The sequence below is a fragment of the Nannospalax galili genome, unplaced genomic scaffold (genome assembly GCF_000622305.1).
Source record: "Nannospalax galili isolate Female #2095 unplaced genomic scaffold, S.galili_v1.0 scaffold280, whole genome shotgun sequence".
In the NCBI taxonomy this organism is placed as follows: Eukaryota; Metazoa; Chordata; class Mammalia; order Rodentia; family Spalacidae; genus Nannospalax; species Nannospalax galili.
This window is the reverse complement of record NW_008347808.1, coordinates 4,019,665-4,041,424: the sequence shown is the minus strand read 5'-3', so window position 1 is coordinate 4,041,424 and position 21,760 is coordinate 4,019,665. Positions and strand designations below refer to the sequence as shown.

Here is a 21,760-nt window from a genome sequence, read left to right as displayed (position 1 = left end):
TCCAGGAAAACTCAAAATATGAAATACTTCTAGACTCAGGCATTTCAGTTAAGGTATATTCAATTTGTACCTATCTTACAAGTTTCGAGGATTAAAAATGTTAATATACATCAATACTTAAAATTTATCTCATATACAGTTCATATTATACAAGCATTTGTTCTTTTTGAGGGTCTTTTTGAGACAGGGTCTCCCTGTCACAGTTGGCCTGGAACTCGTTATGGAGACCAGGCTGACCTCAAGCTCATAGATAGATATCCATCTGCTTTTGCCTCCCAAGTGCAGCATTAAAGGCGTGTGCCACCATGCCTGGAAAATGTTTGCTATTACTATATTTCATATTTGTAAAGAGGAACGAGTCTATATATGTATTCCTTTATTATTGTGGGATTAATTATTGTTTATATATTTAAGTTGTAATTTTTACTACAACAAACTTGAGTTCTTGAGCCAAGCATGAGGATGCACACCTATAAGCCCAACACCTGGGAGGCAGAACCAGAAGGATCTGGAGTTCAAGATCATCTTTGTCTACATAGGGAGTTTGGGGTTTACCTTGAGTTACATAAGACTTTATTTCAAACAAACAAACAAAAATAAACAAAAAAAGAGGAAATTCAAGTTATTTCAATTTGGTGTTCCATTGTGAGATTGTTTTATAACGTCTTCAACTTTTATTGTTTAATAGTTGTTTCCATTTTTATGTTAGTGCAAAAATATTGCTTTGAAAGTGCTTCATATGTTCTTGTGCACATTTGAAATGGTTTTCAAGGTATATATCTAGAAATAGAACTTTCTGCATTGTAAAAATCTATCCATTTTTGCTAGATCTAGTACCAAACTGATACCTGAGGTGGTTGTCCTAATTTATAGGGTCACTTCCAATACTATAAAAGAACTTCCTTTGTTTTGTGTTCAAGGAACATATAAAGTAATTTAGATGAGATCAGGTGTGTTCAGGTTGTTATAGCTGTAGATATCAAGTAATTTAGAAAACTGCAAGAGAATTTGGTTTAGCACGTGTTTATCGTTCATATATACGAGAAAATGTTGTCTTGTAGTGGGCAAAACTACTCTCTAGCAAACACTAACCCCTTCTACCTAATACCAAATGAGATCACATCTATGAAGTACCTGGCTAAGAGTAGACCCTCTGGTCAAAGTTTCTTGAAATTTACCTATGTAGTTAAGATCCTTTTACAAAGTTATCTATCCCTGAAACATAGGGAAGCCACAACATTTAATGTGATGACCAGAGTTAAAAGAGAATTTCATCCTGACTATAGATAATACAGAATGGACCATGATCTAGGAAAAGGCCACATCTATTCTCTCTCACTTTTACCATCTTTCAGTAGAGGTGCAAGGAACTATGCCACAGAAGAGAGAGGCACCAACATTTCCCATCCCTTCTGTAACCAAAATGAGACTTATTTATGTCTTCTTCCTTCCCAGTGCCCTTTCCATTTGAACTCTCTGAGGGCATTTTGTAATTCACAAGAATGGCCTTGCTCAAGTAAGTAGGGCCTACGTGAACTTGTTTGTTGTTGTTGTTGTTGTTGTTAATATCTGCTGGTTTCCATGTTATTGCTGAAGTATAAGGAGAGGTGGGACGTCAAGAGCATATAACCTTTGGTGTTGGATCTTAATTTGGAGATTCTGTTTTTTGAGGAAATGTCAAATGTTCCAAATATGCATTATCTACTAGAGTAGCTTCTAGTCACAAATGGTTTGTTATTGCACACTTGAAAAGTTTCTAGTATAACTAAGAAGTGAATTTTATACTTTATTTAATTTTCATTCAATGAAAATGACTACCTATGGTGTTGCAACTTGAATGAGAGTTCTCCCCCATCAGTTTCATGTATTGAAATATCTGGTCTCCAGCTTGAAGTGCTGTTTGGGGACATTTAGGAGGTACAGCTTTGCTGGAGGAAGTATGTCACTGGGGACGGACTTTATGAGTTCATAGTCATGTGCTATTTCCCGGTTCACTCTCTCTGTTTCATGTTTGCTGTTGATTATATGAGCTCCACCTTCCCATTCCTGCTACCATGCCTGCTGCTTGTTGCTATGCCTCCCTGCCATGATGGACTCTAACCTATAAGCCAAAGAAATGCTTTCCTCCATTAAGTTGGTTTTGATCAGTGATTTATTATAGCAACAGAGAAGCAAACTAGGACATATGGCTAGTGGCTACTGCGTAGGTCAAATAAATTTTTTATAATTTGTAGGCAGAAGAATGTATGGCTGCTAATGTTTACTTGGTTTCTATGGTGCATCAGGCCGTGTCTTTGCATTTCATTCTCACAGTATCCTGTGAAAAAGATATTCTTTATTTTACCAGTGAGGAAACTAAGGCTCAGAAAGGATGAGAATTTGCCCAAGGTCATACAAGCTACAAAATGGAAGAGTCAGACTTTAAACCCATGTTTGTCTGGTCATTCTAACTTCAAAGCATATTTTTTAATCCAGAAATCTAGAAAGATGTTCTGCTTTTTTTTTCTTCTGTTATTTTGCTTGATCCATACACTAGAGAAACAGAAAAGTAAATTATTTAACACAATTAATTTGCTACTTTTCATTAACAATTGGATTTGTGGAAATTATGTTTGTTTCCAGGGACTTTGTTAATGATTTCCTCTAATAGGCTGTTAGAAGAAACAACAAATGGTCAGGATCAAAGAGACTGAAGAGTGTCAGTTGTGCCAAATCACTCTCAATGCAAAATTAGATCATATATTAGCATTCTCCAAAGAACAGAGCTAAGAGGATACGTGTAAAGGTGGTCTGTGATGTATATCTTGACCTTACAATGTTTTGGATTTCACTGTGGTGTGAAACCAAGAGGCATTCAGTAGAAACTGTACATAAAATTTGAATTTTTTGTAACCTTTTTCTATTACTTGAGGGTTGAACCTAGAGATTTGTGCATGCTAGTGAAGTGCGTCACCACTGAGCTAAAACTCCAACATTTGAGTTTAAAAAAATGTGATAGGATCTTTCTAAATTGCCCCGGCTGGCCTCAAACTTGTGATCTCAGCCTCCTAGGTGATTTTATTACAGGCTTGTGCCATTATGCCTGGCTCTATGCTTGATGTTAAGTAGGTGAAGTGTATTCAAAGCATTATTTATTTATTTATTTTAAATTTATGTGTATGAGTATTTTGCCTGCATGCATGTAGATTCACCCATGTTGTGAAGAGACATGGGAGGCCAAAAGAGGGCGTCTGATCCCTGGAACTGAAGTTATAGACAGTTGTTAGTCACTATATGGATGCTGGAAGCCGAACCTGGGTCCTCTGCAAGAGCATCCAGTGCTCTTTTTTAACCACTAAGCCATCTCCCTAGGCCCATTCAAAGCATTTTTGACTTACAATATTTACAACTTATGCTGAATTCATCAGAACATAACCCCTTTGTAAGTTGAGGAAGGTGTGTGAGTATTGTGTGTGTGTGAAAGAGAGAGAGTTGGGGGGAGGGAAGGAGGGGGAGAAAGAGGGAGCGATGGACAGAGAGATTGATTTAAGAAAGTCGTTGACTGGATGAGATTCACACTTATTCTGCCAGATAATCTGCTTTGCTCAAAATGAACAGATTTAACTGTTAATTGTGTCTACAAACTATCTTAAGAACAATCTCTAGGCTAGTATTTGGCCAGATATTTAGGAAATGTGGTCTATCCAAGTTGACACATAAAATTGTCCAAAACCATGACAACATTTGTTGTTAAGAACTCTGGAGGGTAGGAGGTTCCAAGTTTCACTCTGTGACCTCCAAGTCTTCTCACCACAACTCTTGTAGACATTTGCCTTAAGGTCATTACTGCCACAGGACAACACATTGCATTGTCAGTATCCCATGTATGAAGGACTGTGTTCATTTGCCATTTTTATTTCTTTATCTAGAGGGAGAACCCTGTTCTTAAAGCTGCCAGCACACATTCCTTTACGTATCTTGGGCAACAGCTGAGTTGTTAGCCAAGTCTTAGGTCAAGAATTGGCAAAGACAAATGATAATACTCATACTCCCTTTGGCTTAGAAGACAGGCTCTCCTTTCCCTGAGAATGATGCTGGCCTACTTGAAATCTGAAGAAATAGGAAGGGGGAAGGCTGTTAAGTTGGCAATGAATTTTGACTCTTAACATGCACTTTTATGAGCAGAGATTTATAATTTAACCAGGAAACTTTGGAATACAATCAAAAGGCAGGAAAAAGAAAAATTCTGTCTGTGCCAAATTACTGAGGAGTTTTCATCAAATCCTGCCTTTTAAAGAGAAATTACAATGGAGGCTCAACAAGTGTAAGAGACCCCTCCAAAACTGCATAGGAAGCAAGGTGTAAGTTTGGTGTAAGTCCTATATTCTGGCTCCTCTCACCTTACTTTTGGATCACACTCAATGACCTGACAGGTGTCGAGCATATTAAGAGCCTATATGGAAAATTCCTGCCTATATAATTAAGGCTCATTTTTTAATGTATGAGTGTATTGCCTGCATGTATGTAAGTGCACCCGTGTAGTGCAATGCCTGCAGAGAGGTCAGAAGAAGGCGTTGGATCCCCTGGAAGTGGAGTTACAGATGGTTGTTAGCCGCCATGTGGGTCCTGGGAATTGAACCTGGGTCCTCTGCAAAAGCAGTCAGTGCTCTTAACTGCTGATCCATCTCTCCAGCCCCCAGCTTATATTTTTTAATTGTTTGAAACTTACCTGAATTGAATTTTACTATCCATTTATATTAAAGTTATATTTAATAGCATAAGGGACTTTCAAAGTTATTTTTCCAAACCCATTTTCAGATGTGATAACTGATCCCTAAAGTGGCACAATTTGTTGTGGGAGAAGTGGTATAGAACCCAAATCACCTTTTTACTGGTCAGAAGTAACTATCCTTTCCTTCAAAGATACCCCGTAGTTACAGTATTTTAGATAGAGCTCTGTTAGTTGTATTTGCACTCAGTTCTCTTATACTCTTATGAGAAGACTTGAAACTTCAGGTAGGGGAATACTTATTGACATAACCTTGTAGGCCCAAAGTCATGACTTTCACATGATCTTTCCTGTCACCAGCAATTTTCCTTCAAACAGAATCAGTCGCACCTGTTCATATCATAATTTCCTTATCTGAACGTGGTGAGAGAAGTGACCTATATATTTTATGTGTTTTCAAAATTCTATGACTAATATAAGACAAGGCCAGAACTTGGCTGTCTCTAAACTGCCATTTCAAAATCCAAGGGGTATATTTCTGTGTCAAAAAATTTGTAAGCCAGAGGCCAGAGAGATGGCTTAGCGGTTAAGAACACCGACTGTTTTTGCAGAAGACCCGGGTTCTAATCTCAGCACCCACATGGCAGCTAACAACTGTCCGTAACTCCAGTTCCAGGGGATCCAACAGACTCTTCTGATTGCACGACATGAGTGCACTCACATACATGCAGGCATAACACTCATACACATAAAATAAAAATAATAAATAAAATATTTAAAAAATTGTAAGCCAAATACCTATCCAGACAACTTAGCTAATATAATATTTATTTATTTGCATGTTTTAACCAAAGAAGGTACTTATGAATTCTGTCCTTTAGTTGGCAGTATGCTGTCAGTTCTACCAGGCACAACAGTCCTGGAGAAGGTCCATCTTCCAAAGGCAGACTTCCTCTGAAAGAATCTCCCCAGGAAATTGAATTCTGCTTACAGAGGGGCATATACTTTGTAGGTCAAAGATTTTGTTGTTGTTTGTGAGACAGGCTCTCACTATGTGTGTCAGGCTGGTTGAGAATTCATAATCCTTCTGCCTTGACTTCCTGAATGCTGGGATTATAGACATGTATCACCACACCTGGCAAATGAGATTTTTTTTTTGCTTGTTTGTGGAGTCTTTGTGTATTTGATCTATAATGTATTTTTGTTGCTTCTTTTTTAAACTTTATTTTTTATTTTATGTATATGAGTGTATTGCTTATATGTATGCACCCATGTTGTACAATGCCTATGGAAGCCAGTAGAGGGCTTCAGATACCCTGGAACTGGAGTTATGGAGTTAGCTGCCATGTGGGTACTGAGAATCAAACCCTGGTCCTCTGCAAGAGCAATCAGTGCTCTTAACCACTGAGCCATCTCTCTAGCCTAAGGCTTCTTATATGCTTTTTATATCCTTTGACACTTAGGGAAGAGTTATTATTAGACAGTGAGGGGAGAGGGAGCTTTTAACTGTATCCTGAGTTGCAGTTTTTGGTGCTGGTGGTTGTATGCCCAGACTCACACATGCTAAGCATGTGTTCTATCACACAGGTAAACCCCACCAACCAGAATTTTCTAGTCAAAGGGAAATGTTTGATGTGTGGTGTTTTCAAAGCATTTACTTTCCCTTCCTTGACACTCTGATGAAAGCTACCAAGTTTTTGTTTCCATCCCTGTCCTTGTCAAACAATATATGTGTTAAGTACTTACTAAGGATTATCTCTTTTGAGCAACAATCATATAATATAGCTATTTCTATTATCTTTATTTTACAGATGAGGCAATGGAGGCTGGGAAATAAGAATTTTAAGGAAGATTTTTTTTGAGGTTGACGATAAGCTTCCATAACAAGAAGGTAGTTGCTGATAGATGAAGTTGCTTGACAATATGTGTGATAATTTAATTTGGATTCCAAATTTCAGTACTCTAAGACACTTTTCATGACTCCAAAATGTTCTTGAGGGAGACCCAATGAACCTCACATATTGGTTAGCTATTATGAGACTAACATGAGAAAGCACCTTAAGACTTAGTGGCACATATCAGTAAGCATTTATTTCCACCTCCTTTGTCTATGTTTTGAATGGTATGGTTCTAGTGTCCTCAGTTAAGTTTGATGGGGCTTGGCTCAAGACAGGGGCTTTCTTTAGGTGTCTTACATGTTTGTGTTCTTCAGGGAGCAGTGAGCATATTCTTCTCATGATGATGGCAGTCATGTATAGGTAGGCAAACAGAAACTTTTGAGGTTTTTCAAAATTTAAAATTAGGCACAAAGTGCCTATACTGTCACATCTTCACAAATTTAATTGACTAAAACAAGTCATATGGGCAAGCTCAATGTCAGAACAAAAGTGAAATAAATTGTCTTTAATAGAAGAAAGTGCAGTGTCACATGGCAAAGTACATGGCTATAGGCAGTGCAGAGTTTTGGGAACCATTATTTAATTGACTGTGCCCTGGCTGAAAGTTAGTGGTGATGAGTTCAGACTTAGAATTTTTTTTGAGGCAATATCTCATGTATCCCAGACTGGCTTTGAACTTATTACACAGTAAACAATGGCATTGGAGTTCTGATTACCTTGTCTCCACTGAGTGAAGGAATGACAAGCATGCATGTACCATCATGGCCAGTTTATGCAGTGCTGGAAATGGAACTCAGAGCCTGTTCATGCTAGTCAAGCACTCTGTCAACTGAGCTACACACTGTGCAAAAATATACCCCAGAAAAACATTTTTGATGGAACCCAGTGGTATAGTGAGAAGAGGACCGATGCTCGGAGGTCTGGTTTTAACTCATTTCTTTTTCTGCTGCTAGGAATAGAACTCAGGGACTCATATGGGCTAAGCAAGTGCTCTCTATAAGTTACACCTCAAATCCCTTACCTTGAGTCTTACTTGATGTGACCTTGAAAAAATCATTTTCTCTCCAGATCCTTTAACATCTAAGGTTCTTTTGTAGCCCCAGCTGGCCTGGAACTCACTATGTAGACCAGGCTGGCCTTGAACTCACCGAGATCCACCTGCCTCTGCCTCCTGAGTGCTGGAATTAAAGGTGTGCACTACCAAACTGGCTTATATGATTTCTTTATTGAACTATTTTAACTTTTTATACAGGGGTCCTGAAACAAGAGTGAGGTAATTAGCTTAAGTTCTCTAAACTTGGTAAGAAGCAGAATCTAGGCTAGAGTCTCAGATTCCTTTCCTCATTCTAGATCTTCATCACAGAAGAGGAAACACTTGGAGGTGGGGGAGGTTTCAGTTCTCCTCCCACCCTCCTGAAATTGTTTTCTGCAATTCTGCTTCCCACATTGCAGTGCTCATCTGTTTTCCATTTCCTGAAAGGCCTGAACAAAGAGAGGTAGACCAAAATTATGCCAGGAGGGGCCAGAGTTCAAACAGAGGAAGTTTTTTCTGCATGTAATAGTGTTTCAGTGTTGTGTGTTGGGAGGGAAAGTTGGTAGCATTGTGTTCTTCAGAGATCTTTCAAAAAGGCATCTTTTGCCATTTGATATCTTCAGTTGGTTTATTCGTGGAAGAAGCACACTGGGCTAGATATGAATCATGGACTCTTCTAATTGTGCAGTATTATAAGCTGTATGTATATTTGCTTATTTGTCAGATGCTCATATTCTCTTCATTTTGAGGTAGGGAATCATTTATTCTTCTTTCACAGATTAAGACAAAGGTGCGACAATGAAAACCTAAGACATAGAAAAATAACATAGCTCTTTAGCTCACTGTTTTGTGCAGTTGTTTTACAGTAGCATAGCACATAGACAGAAGTGAATAGACTAATTCTTCTAATTACTACTTCTGTGTCATGAAGTCACTTAGCCTCTCCCAGTCTTAATTTCAACTACAAAGTGTGGATAATCTATATTGTGAGGATTAAATGCGATTGGGTATAAAATATGCTTGATGCTGAAACATTAGTTTCCTTATTATGAACTACTTCTATCAAAATTTAAACTGTCTTTATACATTTCCCTTTAACCTCTGCATTTTAAGTCAAACATTATAAGGTTTATCAGTCTTAATTTTATTGGCTTCTGTATTTTTTTTTCTTGGAGTTTTTGAAAGGATCTTGCTCTATAGCTCAGGCTGGCTAGCCTTGAATTCACAACCTTCCTGGTTTAGCATTCTGACCACTTCATGCCTAGCTGGCTTAGTATTTGTGATCTGCAAGAACTGTTAGTACTGCCTTCTATGTCTGACCCAAAGAACAAAGCAAAGAAAATTCCCTCAGGGCAGGTTTTTGGGGAGCATGGATTGAGCATCTGTGACTTCATGTGTTTTGGCCGTCTGAGAAACTGCTGCATCATGCCATTTTTATCCTTGTCATAAATTATTACTGAAGGCTTGGGAGTGTGTCTCAGTGGTAGAACCTAGAGCACTTGCCTTGTATACATAAATCCCTGGGTGACTGTCACTGCCACTACAGAAAAAAAAAAAAACCTGACTCTGTTGACAATGAATCTTATATTATCATTCTCTGTTTTTTTAATTTGTGGTGGTCATTATTTCTAATAAACAGCTAATATAGCTTTTCTAGAGCATTCTTGTGAAAGGACCCTAGTATGTTTCTATATGCTAAGGTCCTATTTCCTGTTGACAGCAACATCATCATACCTGTATAAAGAATGATTAATATATTGTCCATAGAGAGCTCATAGCCCTCCCTACCTGTGCTACATTCTCCTATCCCCAGGGACTGGTGTAAGTGGGTGGAGGAGGTTATATAAGCTCACATCCTCTTCCAAGTGGGAGGAGGAGAGAGAAACAGCTGTCAGCCCCACAGCTGGTCTTGTCAACCCAAGTGATCCCAGCTTTATTCAGCCAGAAAAAGAGCCTCCTCAGTACATGGGAGATTTGCTGAACCAGAACCAATGTCTCAGAGGTTTGGCAATTCATCTTAATTTCTCCAGCTAGGACAGAAGGTTTCTGGCTCTGGCTGCCAGGACACAGTGTTCTTTAGGCATTTTGTATGGTCCTTAAGTGCCCCCTCTGGCTGCTCATTCAGAGCAAGTTCTCATGTTGGAGCTATACAAAGATTGTAATACTTCTCATTGGATAGTTGCTCTTTCTTTGGTATTCACTTCAGTACATTAAATTAAGAAAGAAAGAATACAAAGAAAGGAAGAAAGATCCTTAAAGACAGTTTAAGAAACAGTATCAGCCAGGCATGGTAGTACATGTCTGTATTTCAAGCATTTGGGGGATTGACACAAGAGGATTTTAAGTTTAAGGCCAGTCTGAACTACATAGCAAGGCCCTATCTCCAAAACCAACCAAATCAATACAAAAGGAACTGCAATCTAAGTAATTTATTTTTATTTATTGCAACTTTTTGTGATGGATGTTGTTAGGTTAATGTTAGTATTTCCTTTTACAAGTGAGAGGAATATTGGACTTTTAGGGAATATTTATTGTCTCTACTGACTTGTGAGGGTCTTGAAATCTAGTTCCAATGGCCTTTCCTTCTCTGGATTGCCTCAGAGCTATGCCCATGCTTGATACAAGCTTATATTATATTTGTAGCTTGCACAGATTCAATAATTTGTGTAATTAGAATGGGGACTTTATACTTACAAAGCAAACCTTCAGAGTAAATGGGCACCGAACACAGACCAAAAAAATGACCCTACCCAAGATTAGCTTGATGAGCCAGTGAGTTTAATTGGGGTGACCTATAGGACCATGGGCAGTAAAGATGAGTTTCCTATGTAGCAATGTTAAATATTTGGGGACTGAAAAAGAAATGAATTTTTTAGTGGAATAATGATGGGACAATTGTATAACCATTGTTTGTGGTATATATACATATATATGCAATATATAGAGGAGAAATTTATTGATTTAAGTAATCTTATCAAGGTATATCATATCTGGCCGGATATTTTAGCATAGGACTATATTCTCATCATTCATGGCACTGAAGTAGGAAGAGTACCATGAGTTCGAGGCCAGCCTCGGCTGCATAGTGAAAACTTGTCCCCCTCTACCCTATCCCCCCAAAAAACAGTGTCTACGGAGATGACTCAGTGGGCAAGAGTGCTTGCTCTGCAAGCATAAGTGCCTGAGTTCGAATCTCTAGCACCCACACAAAAAGTGGGCATGCCTGCTTGTGCCTGTAACCACAACATTGGGAGATTGAGACAGGACTCTCCCGAGAACTCTCTGGCCAGGCCAGCCTATCCAAAAATAACAAACTTCTAGCTTAGTGCAAGAATGTATGTCAAGGCAATAAGGCAGAGAGTTAGGGAGGAAGACTGGCTGTGGCCTCTTCATGCATGTGTATCCCTGCTCTGATGTGCATAACACACACACACACACACACACACACACACACACACACACACACACACACCCTAACTAAAAGACAGAAAGCAGCATTGTATATTAGGTGTATAGGTGTATTAACAGGAAAGATTAAAAACCAATGTGACTGGAAATAACAGAGACAACCCAAAGTACCAAGACAGATAGAAGTATAATTTTTGCCAGTATACAAATTTTTCTAGGAAATAGGAAAGTAATAAAATCTGTTGTAACCGTCCTTGAAGGAATGAAAATATCTTAAAGGGACACTTAGGCAACCTCTCTTTGGATAGAAGATTATTGAAACTATCATCTCCAAGAATTTGGAACTTCCCAGGAGAATCATGTGAGGAAAAGGAAAAGGCTGGAGTCCTGGTACCAGCCGCAGGAGGAGCTCGTCTTCCAGAAAGAGATTTCACACACTGCTGACAACTTGTCAGACCAACTTGAAAGAAAGATGCAAGCCCAAAGATGAGTCAATAATGGGCTGAACTGCAGTTTGAGTATGCCTACTTAGTTATGCACAACTTTTTCTTTCTAGTTAAACCTAAACTTCATGTGAGGACCGCAAAGACTGACTTGGGGGAAAGTCACTGAACCTCCTTTTTCCACTTCCCAATGTGCTCATATTGAATTAATCGGTTTATTTATGTTTCACTTTTTAAATCAATTTTGCTTGTAAATTTTAACTGAATTTTGTGTATTTCATACAGAACATTTTAATCATCTCTATACCCCCTTCCTTACTGGCACCCTCCCATACACCCCCCCACTGGAATTCATACATTCTATCATTTGTGTCAAGGCCTATCATATCAAGTTAGTGTACCCAGATGTCCCTCGGTGCAAGTTCATCCACTGAGGTCTAGTCAGCCTGTCTAGTGTCCCTCCCTTTAAGAAGATTTCCTCACCCATCAGTAATCAGCTGCCAATAGTTCTTTGGCTAAGATTGGGGCCTGGTGCCCATTTCCACAGTTCTATGCTGGGTTTTTGTCTGCTTCACTTTGCATGTGTCTTGTGCATGCTGATACCATTGCTGTAGGTTCATATGAGCAAGGCCCTCCTCTAGCTGTTACAATTTTTCTCTTCCCTCTTCTGCAATGGTCTCAGAGCTCTGGGTAGGTGAAGTTTAATATAGGAGTTCTGTCAAAGGACCCATACTCTGAAAACTTGTTTGTTTAATTAAAAATCAGTGGCCAAGCTTAGCTTATTAGGACTGTTGGAGCCCAGGCTCTGACAATAACAACTCTGGTAACTCTATGAAGAACATTTTATAATATTATTATATGTTGATCATAAAAATAAGACAAGGAAAGTATTACAGTGAAAACAAAATGCCCATTTTTTCTTTTATTAGCATGCATGCAAAAATCCAAAATAAAATATTAGCTACCTGAATGTAAGAATAATAAAAACATATCATGAACAACTAGTCTTTATTGAGGGTCCCTCCTTAAAAAAAAAACAGCCTTAGAAATCGGGCAGTGGGATTCCCCTTCACTCTTAGTATAAAGAAAACTCATTTATTTTAGTAAATCTAGAAAGTCCTTAGCTCAGTAATGATTATATGTTATAGTAAGTATTATATTTAGGGGAGGAACTTTAAATACAGTCTTCTTAAGATGAGGACAACAAGGGTTCCCCTTCCCTTAGTATTATTTGAACAGATTCTTCAGGGTCTGACTGGTGCTATAAGAATGGAAATGAAGGAATGTGTAAAGATGTGAAGAAAATAATAAAATTGCCATTATTTGCAGATGATGTAACCACTTAACTAGAAAAAGCATTATCATTAGTAATCTTATCAAGACTTATATGAAATATAGACAGCATGCCAATTAAAGGAGTTATTTATAAAACAGCTCAATATTATTTTCAGCACTTGAAATAATGAACCAATAAATTTAAGTAATGCTATCCTTTATATTAATAACAAATACTAGAAAATATTTTTAACAGAAATAGTTCATGGAGGCATGTTCTCTCAACTGAACCTAAAGCTCACAGATTGAGCTATTCTATCCAGCCAGCTTATTCTGAGGATCCTCTTTCTCCACAGTCTTGGCACTGGAGTTATAGGGTGGATATTATGGTGACCATGCCCACCCAGCATTTATGTGGAAGCTGGGGGTCTGAACTCCATTCCTCATAAGTGTACAACCATGAGTCATCTCCCCAGCCAAGTGTTGTGTTTTAAAATTTTAAAGATACTTTGTATAACACTGTGGACTTTGGTCCAGAATCAGTATGTCTTAATTATACTTCCAGAAATAGAAATGTTTGCTTGTTTGTTAATTTATTCATTAGGTTTTGAAACAGGATCTCACTCAGGCCAACCTGGCTGTAGCCCAGCCTGGACTTTTAACTCACAGCAATTCACCTGCCTCACACTTTCCAGTTTCGGGATTTCAGGTGCGAACCTCCAGGCCTAACTTATAGGGGAATGCTTCCTGATTGAGGAAGAGCTGCTGCAATATACATTTTTTCTTTGTTTTCCTTCAATATTTCTGCCTTGTGAGATTTAAGAATTGCTGTTGTGATCTTTCAGTTATTATTACCATTTTATCCTGGGGCTATGGAATGTTAACCCTGCAGAAGAGATGTTGAATTATTTTGCACGACTCAAATTACACATATTTTTGGCAATTTTTAAATTAAGTGATAGAAAGAAGTGTTGTTGCCAGAGAAAATTTGAGTGGGGGTTTTCATTCGCCTGACACAAAGAATCCACTCATCTTATTTTGGAGGCCCTTTGCCAAAGGCTAGGCTTTGGCTGCTCTACCATATAAATCTATGATCTGTCGTACAGCTAGTGACTGTTTCTTAGGATATATTTTGGCAATACATAGTAAATGTTAGATGAAGCTCCTTCTCTGAGTAGGAAGAGATTTTCCACACTATGTGAATTCACACATTTGTTTGAATACTTACTACGAAATTATATAACACTATAGGGCTTCAAAGAATGAGACTATTCAATAAGAGAATAGGTTATATCGGCAGGGAAATCATGTTGAACATTCACAAACACTGTATCCCATCAACCAGGTTTAAAATCAGACATTTCATGCACAGATATTTAATCATCAATAATTGTCACTTGTGGAAAGTACTACGAAACTATAAATTAAAAACCTATTTAATACTGCTGGGTGTGGTGGCACATGCCTTTAGTACCAGCAATAGGAGACAGAGGCAGGTGGATCTCTGTGAGATTGAGGCCAGCCTGGTCTACATTAAGAGTTCCAGGCCAGGTTATAGAGAAAAAACCAAGAAAATTAGACTTCAGACATTTGATGGGGGGGATTAAAAATGGAGGGTTCACATATGAGAAGGGATCTAAATGTGATCAAAATATCTTGTATGATACTCACAAATAAGAAAAAAAATTGAAAAACAAAAAAAACTTAAAGATTGGCTTGAGATATCCTAACAAACTAGCTAGGCACTGATATTCTAAAAGTTACTTTTTTTCTTTTTGTCATGAATTTAGTTTCTAGTTTTGCACTTAGTTTTCAATCTCTGTTCTCAGATTACTTTGGCTCAAGACTTTACTCTAAAATAATTTAAATCCTTAATACTCTTTTTTTTAATTCTCCCTTTCTCTCCCTTCCTCCCTCTCTCCCTCTGTCCCCACCCCTTTCTTTGGCCTTTTGAGACAGGATCTTGCTATATAGCCTAGACTTGCTAAGGCTCCCTATGTAGCCCAGAGAGGCCTCAAATTCATCAGTCTCCTGCCTCAACCTCCCGAGTGCTGGAATTGAAAATGTGGGCCACCACCCCCAGCACTTGCTATGCTACTTATAGGAAATGTGTTAATCTGCCTAGCCTTGGCTGTCTCATTTGCTAGTCACAGGGGATGGAGAAGATGACTTAGCACTTAAGAGCATACACTGCTCTTGCAGAAGACCGAAGTTCAGTTCCCAGCACCCACATGGCAGCTGATAACCATCCTTAATTCCAGTTCCAGGGGATCCAACACTATCCTCTGATGTCTGCAGGCACTGCAAAACATTGGTGCACTTACATACATGCAGTCAAAGCACATTAAATAAATGTATAAATAAATAAATAATAAAATAAATGCCAGTCACAATAGACCCTACTGCAGCATTCCAGTCATAAGAAATTTGTAGAACAGGACAACTCATGGAGACAGAAACTAGACTCTGCCTTCTTGACGGTGGGGTGGATGAGAGAATTGGGAATAATTGTTAATGTGCATGTGATTTTTTGGTGTGATAAGAATATATTTCAATTAAATAGAAATTATAGTCATAAACTTCATGAATATATCAAGACTCTGAGTTTTATACTTCAAATGAATTTTATGTGCATTATTCTTCATAGTTGTCATTTAAAAAATGGAAGTGTAGCTGGGTGTGGTGGTGCACGCCTTTAATCCCAGCACTTAGGAGGCAGAGGCAGGTGGATCTCTGTGAGTTCAAGGCCAGCCTGGTCTACATGGTGAGTTCCAGGACACCTGGGGCTACAGGGAGACCCTGTCTCAAAAAGACCAAAAAAAAAAAAGGAAGTGTAGTAGAAGTTGGCCCACAAAACTTTACTTATTCTAGTTTTTAACTTTTCTAGGGAGATGTGAATAATCACTCCAGAGAGGGAACTAACAGACCAAAGTAAGGAGTCCACCGAATTCCAGTCTGCTGAACCAATGAGTTTATTGGGGTTCCTTATAGGAGTATGGGTGAGGACTTACTTACAGGAGCATACAAGACTGAAAGACATCCAAAAAATATCCACCCCGGCTTGAGTGATGACTCCTGGAATCTGTATCCCTCCTACTCTCTGGGTGACTGTAGGCAGCTTCACAGGTTAGACAATGTGTTTAGGCAGTCTGGGTGGTCAGGAGAGTCCTCTCCCCGACAATTACTGCTTATCTAACCTTGGGGAGGGGGTCTTGTGAATCTCAAGTTTCAGAAACAGATTTGTGAGACTCGTGAGGTTTTTTTCCTTTTTTTTTTTTTTTTTTTCGATTGCCTGTGCCTGTGCCTGGTAAGCTTTCCTTCGTGAATCTTTCAGAGGAAGTTGCTGTGCAACAGTTCCTAGACAAGGTAGTAAAGTTTTATGCTTGATTTTGGGTTTTCCTCATATGATTGACTCTTTAAGTTAATTCAGCAGAGAGAGAAACAGTTTGTCCTATTTGTGTTGATTGTGAGCATGTCTTCCTCCTGTGCTTTGGGGTCTTCCAGAATTTCCCATTAGCTTTTAATAAGTAATAGGATGAGGGCCACAGGCCTTCCTGAGCTTTACATGCTAGTGTCCTCATTTATTACATGCCCCATGAGTGTTATTTCTCCAAAAGGTCACTTACACTATACTTGCCTATTTAGAAAGTCAGACCTTTTAATGGACATTATATTAGTTAATTGTCCTGTGCTGTTTAAGCTCCTTGTGAAGCTGGCTCTGGAAATTGGTTTGCCCCCACCGTTTTAGACCCAGCTATGTTTGTCTCAAAGGGTCCGCCAAGGCCCATTATCTGGAGATGAGATGACCTCCCAACTCTGACAGGGGGGAAGAGAACAACAAAACAGCCCAAGAGTAAAAACATTGTGTCCTTGAACATAGCTAGAAGATAAATCATTTCCAACAGATGTTACTATTGTTTGCCCCATGATATAAAAGTACCTCCAGGGGCTGGAGATATGGCTCAGTGGTTAAGAGCACTGACTTCTCTTGAAGAGGACTGGGGTTCTGTTCCCAGCACCCACATGGTGGCTAACAACCAAACATATTCCAGTTCCAGAGGATCCGATGCCCTCTTCTGAGCTCCTCGGGCATTGCATGACATGGGTGCACTTATATACTTTCAGATAATATACTCATACACAAAAAATAAAAATAAATCAATTTTTTTAAAATAAAATGTGCCTTCAATGAGAAAGAGAAGCAACAAGTTCATCTGCGGCTTGCACATCCATAGAGGGAAAACTCAATTGTGAATTCCAGCTGACTGCCTCAACTTCCCCAGTCAGTTTCTTCTGGATGTCATGAACACCTGATTTGATGATATTATCTCTGTTGCCATTTGTTCTTTTACTTGGAAGTCTCACATAGGGGCAGACATTCTGCCTGGGATCTTCTTTACCTTCAGACTCTCCAGTTCACTCTTTTCATTATCGGGGCTTCCTCAGTCAGTTTCTTCTGGGTGGTATGTCTGATCTGTTGCTCTACTATCGTTCTGCTGCTTGCTTGTTTTGTTCTTTTATTCTTGCTTGCTGTATCCTTAACAACCCTATTCATTTAAAACTAAAAGCATGACTATCATGGATCGTCTCCCTATGGAGCAGACCTGTATGATCTTGCATAGTTAGTTAGTTCATCATATTCGAACCCTAATTTTCTTTTCAATATCTACTCCCCACGGTTGTGAAGACTTAATGAGAAAATGGGTTAGGTCAGTCCCCTTTATGGTGTTTGTCTCAGTTAATGCCACTTTCATCCATACTTTTTCTCTTCCATTAAGAAATATTCTGGCTCGCCTTTAATCCCAGCACTTGGGAGGCAGAGGCAGATGGATCTTTGTGAGTTCAAGGCCAGCCTGGTCTACATAGTAAGTTCCAGGACAGCTGGGGCTACCAGGAGACCCTGTCTCAAAAAGACAAAAAAGAAAAGAAATATTCTGGACAATAACCAGAACACACTCATCTTAGCTGGTGTGACAGTACACACCTGTAACCCCAGCACTCAGGAGGCTAAGGCAGGAGAATTGCCAATTCATTGTCAGCCTGAGCTACACAAAGACCTTGTCTGAAAAACAAAGAACAATAAAAGCCAAACAGAAAACCAACCAAACAAAAACACTGGTAAAATGCATATTCCCCAGAGATCAGTGGCCCCTCTGCCATGACCTAGTTTCCTGTGTAGCAATCCATTGCTTGTTAAAATCAACCATATGTGACAGTACTTTCCTTCCATCTGTGTGTCCCCTACTGTGCCCTTTCTAGTGACTGGTACACTGGAGGTTGTCAGTGAGTGGGGCTTTCCTATGAGACCACACAAGCTGTTCACTTGGATTTTCCAGTCTGGTGCTGAGAGGACTGCAGTGTCGGCATCAGTCTGTGACAAATGAGCACTGTCCATGTTTCTTTGGAAGCTGTGTGACTTTCCCTTGTGTTGAGCAGCAGAGAACTTAATTGTATGTCATACCCAAGGAGAGTGAAGGCTTTCTCTTCCACCATCAACCTAACAGTTCAATTCTTGCTTTCCAGGTAATTCTTCCAGGATTTCCCTCCTGTCAGCTGTTAGTATGCAGAAGCGAATACTTAAACAGCGCCAAGGAATTTATTCAAAGAAGTATTCTCAGTTTCCTATTGTCTTTGAATGTTTGAAACTAGGATGTTTGAACTCATTACAGATTAACCTTTCCTGCTCATACTTAGTTCACTCTTGTATTCCTTCTTCTTTTTTAGAAAATCGTATGAATGATAACCATGTGTGAAAAATATAGAAGGTAAATAAAGGTGTTTAGAAACAGAGGTCAATTTTGAGTGCCATTTTCTGAGCAGAAGTGTGCAGAAGCTTCAGTTCTACCAGTAGGAACTGCCCAGTATATAGGTAGAGTGTTTTGGGTTTATATTTGAAGAAACCAAAACTGTTGTTATCAGTGTAAAAACACATTCTGTGTTAGTTTTTCTTTCCTTCACAGGAGCTGTAGGAATTGACCACATGAAACCCGGCACTGTTTCCTTCTCATTTCTAAGCCCAGAGAATTAAATGACAGACATTTAATCTGAACCTTCTTTTCTACATCTAGGAGCGGAAAAAGAAATTTGAAAAGGATGGTGAAAGGTTTTACTCATTACTGGACCGTCACTTACATCTATCATCCAAAAAGAAGGAATCTCAGTTACAAGAGGTATGTTCACATAACTTGTGTTGCATTCTCTCCCTTAGAAAGTATAGGGATTTCTGGTTGTGAGGTTTTCTCCATGTCCTGGCTCCAGAGGAGCCATAAGAGCACTTTCAGTGAGAATCCCTGTTTTTATGCCAGTACCATGCTGTTTTTATTACTGTAGCTCTGTAGTGTAATTTGAGATGAGGGGTGGTAATGCTTCCAACATTTGTTTTTTTAATCAGGATTGTTTTGCCTATCCTGGGTTTTTTGTGTTTCCATATGAAATTTGAGATTGTTTTTTTCAATATCTGTGAAGAATTGTGCAGGAATTTTAATGAAGATTACATTGAATTTGTTGATTGTCTTGGTAGGATGGACATTTTCACAAAATTAATCCTACTGATACATGAGCATGGCAGTTCTTTCCATCTTCTGGTATCTTTTTCAATTTCTTTCCTCATTATCTTAAATTTTTTATTAAAAAAGTCCTTTACTTCTTTGGTTAGATTTATTCCAAGATATTTTTTATGAGTTTTGAGGCTATTCTGAATGGGTAGTTTCCCTGATTTCTTTCTCAGTATGTTTTTTGTTGGTATAGGAAAGCTACTGATTTTTGTGTGTTAATTTTGTTTTTTGGTTTTTTTTAATTTCTGGAAATTTTTAAATTTATTTTTACGTACACGAGTGTTATGCTTGCATGGATGTAAGTGCACCTATGTTGTGCGATGCCTGCGGAGGACAGGAGAGGGTGTCAGATCCCCTGGAACTGCAGTTACAGATGGTTGTTAGCTGTCATGTGGGTACTGGGATTCAAAACCTGGTCTTTTGCAAGAACAGCCAATGCTCTGAACTGCTGAGTCATCTATCCAAACCCTGTGTGATAATTCTGTATCCTGCTACTTTGTTGAATGCATTTATCAGCTCTAGGAGGTTTCTGGTGAAGTATTTAAGGTCTTTTATGTATAGAATCATATCAGCTGCAAACAAAGGATACTTTGGCTTCTTCCTTTGCAGTTTGTATCTCCTTTATCTTTTTCATTTGTCTTATTGCTCTAGCCAAGACTTCAAGTCTTATATTGAACAGAAATGGAGAGAGTGGACAGCCTTGTCTTGTTCTTGATTTTAAAAGAAATGCCTTGAGTTTTCTCCATTTAGTATGATGTTGTCTGTGGGCTTCTTGTGTACTGCTTTTAATATGTTGAGATATGCCCCTGTATCCCTAGATTCTCCATGACTTTTATCATGAATGGATGTTGGATTTTTGTCAAAGGCCTTTTTTTGCATCTAATGAAATAATCATGTGGTTTCTGTCTTTGAGTCTGTTTGTGTGGTGGATTACATTGTTTGATTTACATATGTTGAACCATTCTGCATCTCTGGAATGAAGCCAACTTAATTATGGTGAGAGCTTGAGTTTTTGAGCATTACATTGAGAAAGTTTGCTTCTATGTTCATCAGAGACATTAGTCTATCATTTTCTTTTATTGTTGAGTCTTTGATTTTGGTATTAGAGAAGTTTTGGTTTCATAGACATAATTTGAGAGTGATCCTTCCTTTTATATTTTATGGAATAAGTTGAAGGTTTGGTAGAATTCTGCTCTGTATCCATCAAGTTGAGGGCTCTTTTTACTTGGGAGGTTTTTTTTTTTTTATGGTCTTTTTGAGACAGGGTCTCCCTATGGCCCCCAGCTGTCCTGGAACTCACTATGTACACCAGGCTGGCTACTTGGGAGATTTTTAATTACTGCCTCTATCTCATTGGTTGTTATGGGTCGGTTTAAATTATTTACCTTATTTTGATTTAACTTTCTTAGGCCATACACATCTAGAAATTTATCCATTTCTTTAAAATTTTCCAGTTGAATGGAATATAGACTTTTTTCCTTTCTAAAAATATTTTTGTTGAGCTTTATAAATTTTATACAACATTTCACACTCAAATGCACACCCCTTCACCTATCCATCCCCCCCATCCCCCCACCAAACCCTATGCACTCTGCCATACATGCTGAATTTTAAAGTATGTCTTAATAATTTTCTGAATTTCCTCAGGGTCTGTTTGCAATGTTTCCCCTTTCATCTCTGAGTTTGTTAATTTGGAGCTTCTCTTTCTTTTGGTTAATTTGGCTAAACATTTGTCAGTCTTAATTTTTTCAAAGTATCAATTCTTCATTTCATTGATTATTTATACTGTTTTCTAAATTTCTGTTTCATTAATTTCAACATTAATTTTATTTATCACCTCTGGTTTCCCCTTTTAGGTGTTGTTTTGGGTTTTCCAAGGTTTTCAGGTACATCATTAACTTATTTATATGAGATGCTTCTAATTTTCTGGTGTAGGCATTGAATTCTAAAATTGTCCTCTTAGTACTGCTTTTATTTATGCTCCAAAGGTTTTGGTATACTGTGTTTTTATTTTCATTCAGTTCTAATAAATTTTAAATTTCCTTTTTAATTTTTCCCTTGATTCAATTTTCATTCAGTAGTGTGTTATTTAGCTTCCATGTGTTTGTGTATTTTCCCCTATTTTTATTGTTGATATCTAGATTTATTCCTTTGTGTTCAGATAGAATACAGGATGATATTTCAATTTTTATAAATTGTGGAGACTTGCTTTGTGTCCTAATAGGTGGTCAATTTTGGAGAAAGTTCCATGAACTACTGAGAAGAAAGTGTATTTTTTGGTGTTTTAGTAGAATGTTTTGTAAATATCTGTTAGGTCCATATGATTTATGATGTTATTTAAATCCCAAGTTTTTGTATTTAGTTTTTGTCTGACTGAAATGTCTATTGGAGACAGTGGGATACTGAAGTCACCCACTATCATTGTGTTGGAGGCAATGTGT

At 38.3% G+C, this 21,760-nt stretch overlaps 1 protein-coding gene across 1 annotated transcript in view; it reads left to right on the top strand.

Moving 5' to 3' along the window:
- Ophn1 (oligophrenin 1) overlaps positions 1–21,760 on the top strand; it is a 417,268-nt gene that overhangs the window by 194,071 nt on the left and 201,437 nt on the right. Inside the window, exon 6 of the mRNA XM_008844367.3 lies at positions 18,834–18,935. Within this exon, the coding sequence (XP_008842589.1) occupies positions 18,834–18,935 (102 nt within the window). The remainder of the gene's footprint in view (positions 1–18,833; positions 18,936–21,760) is intronic.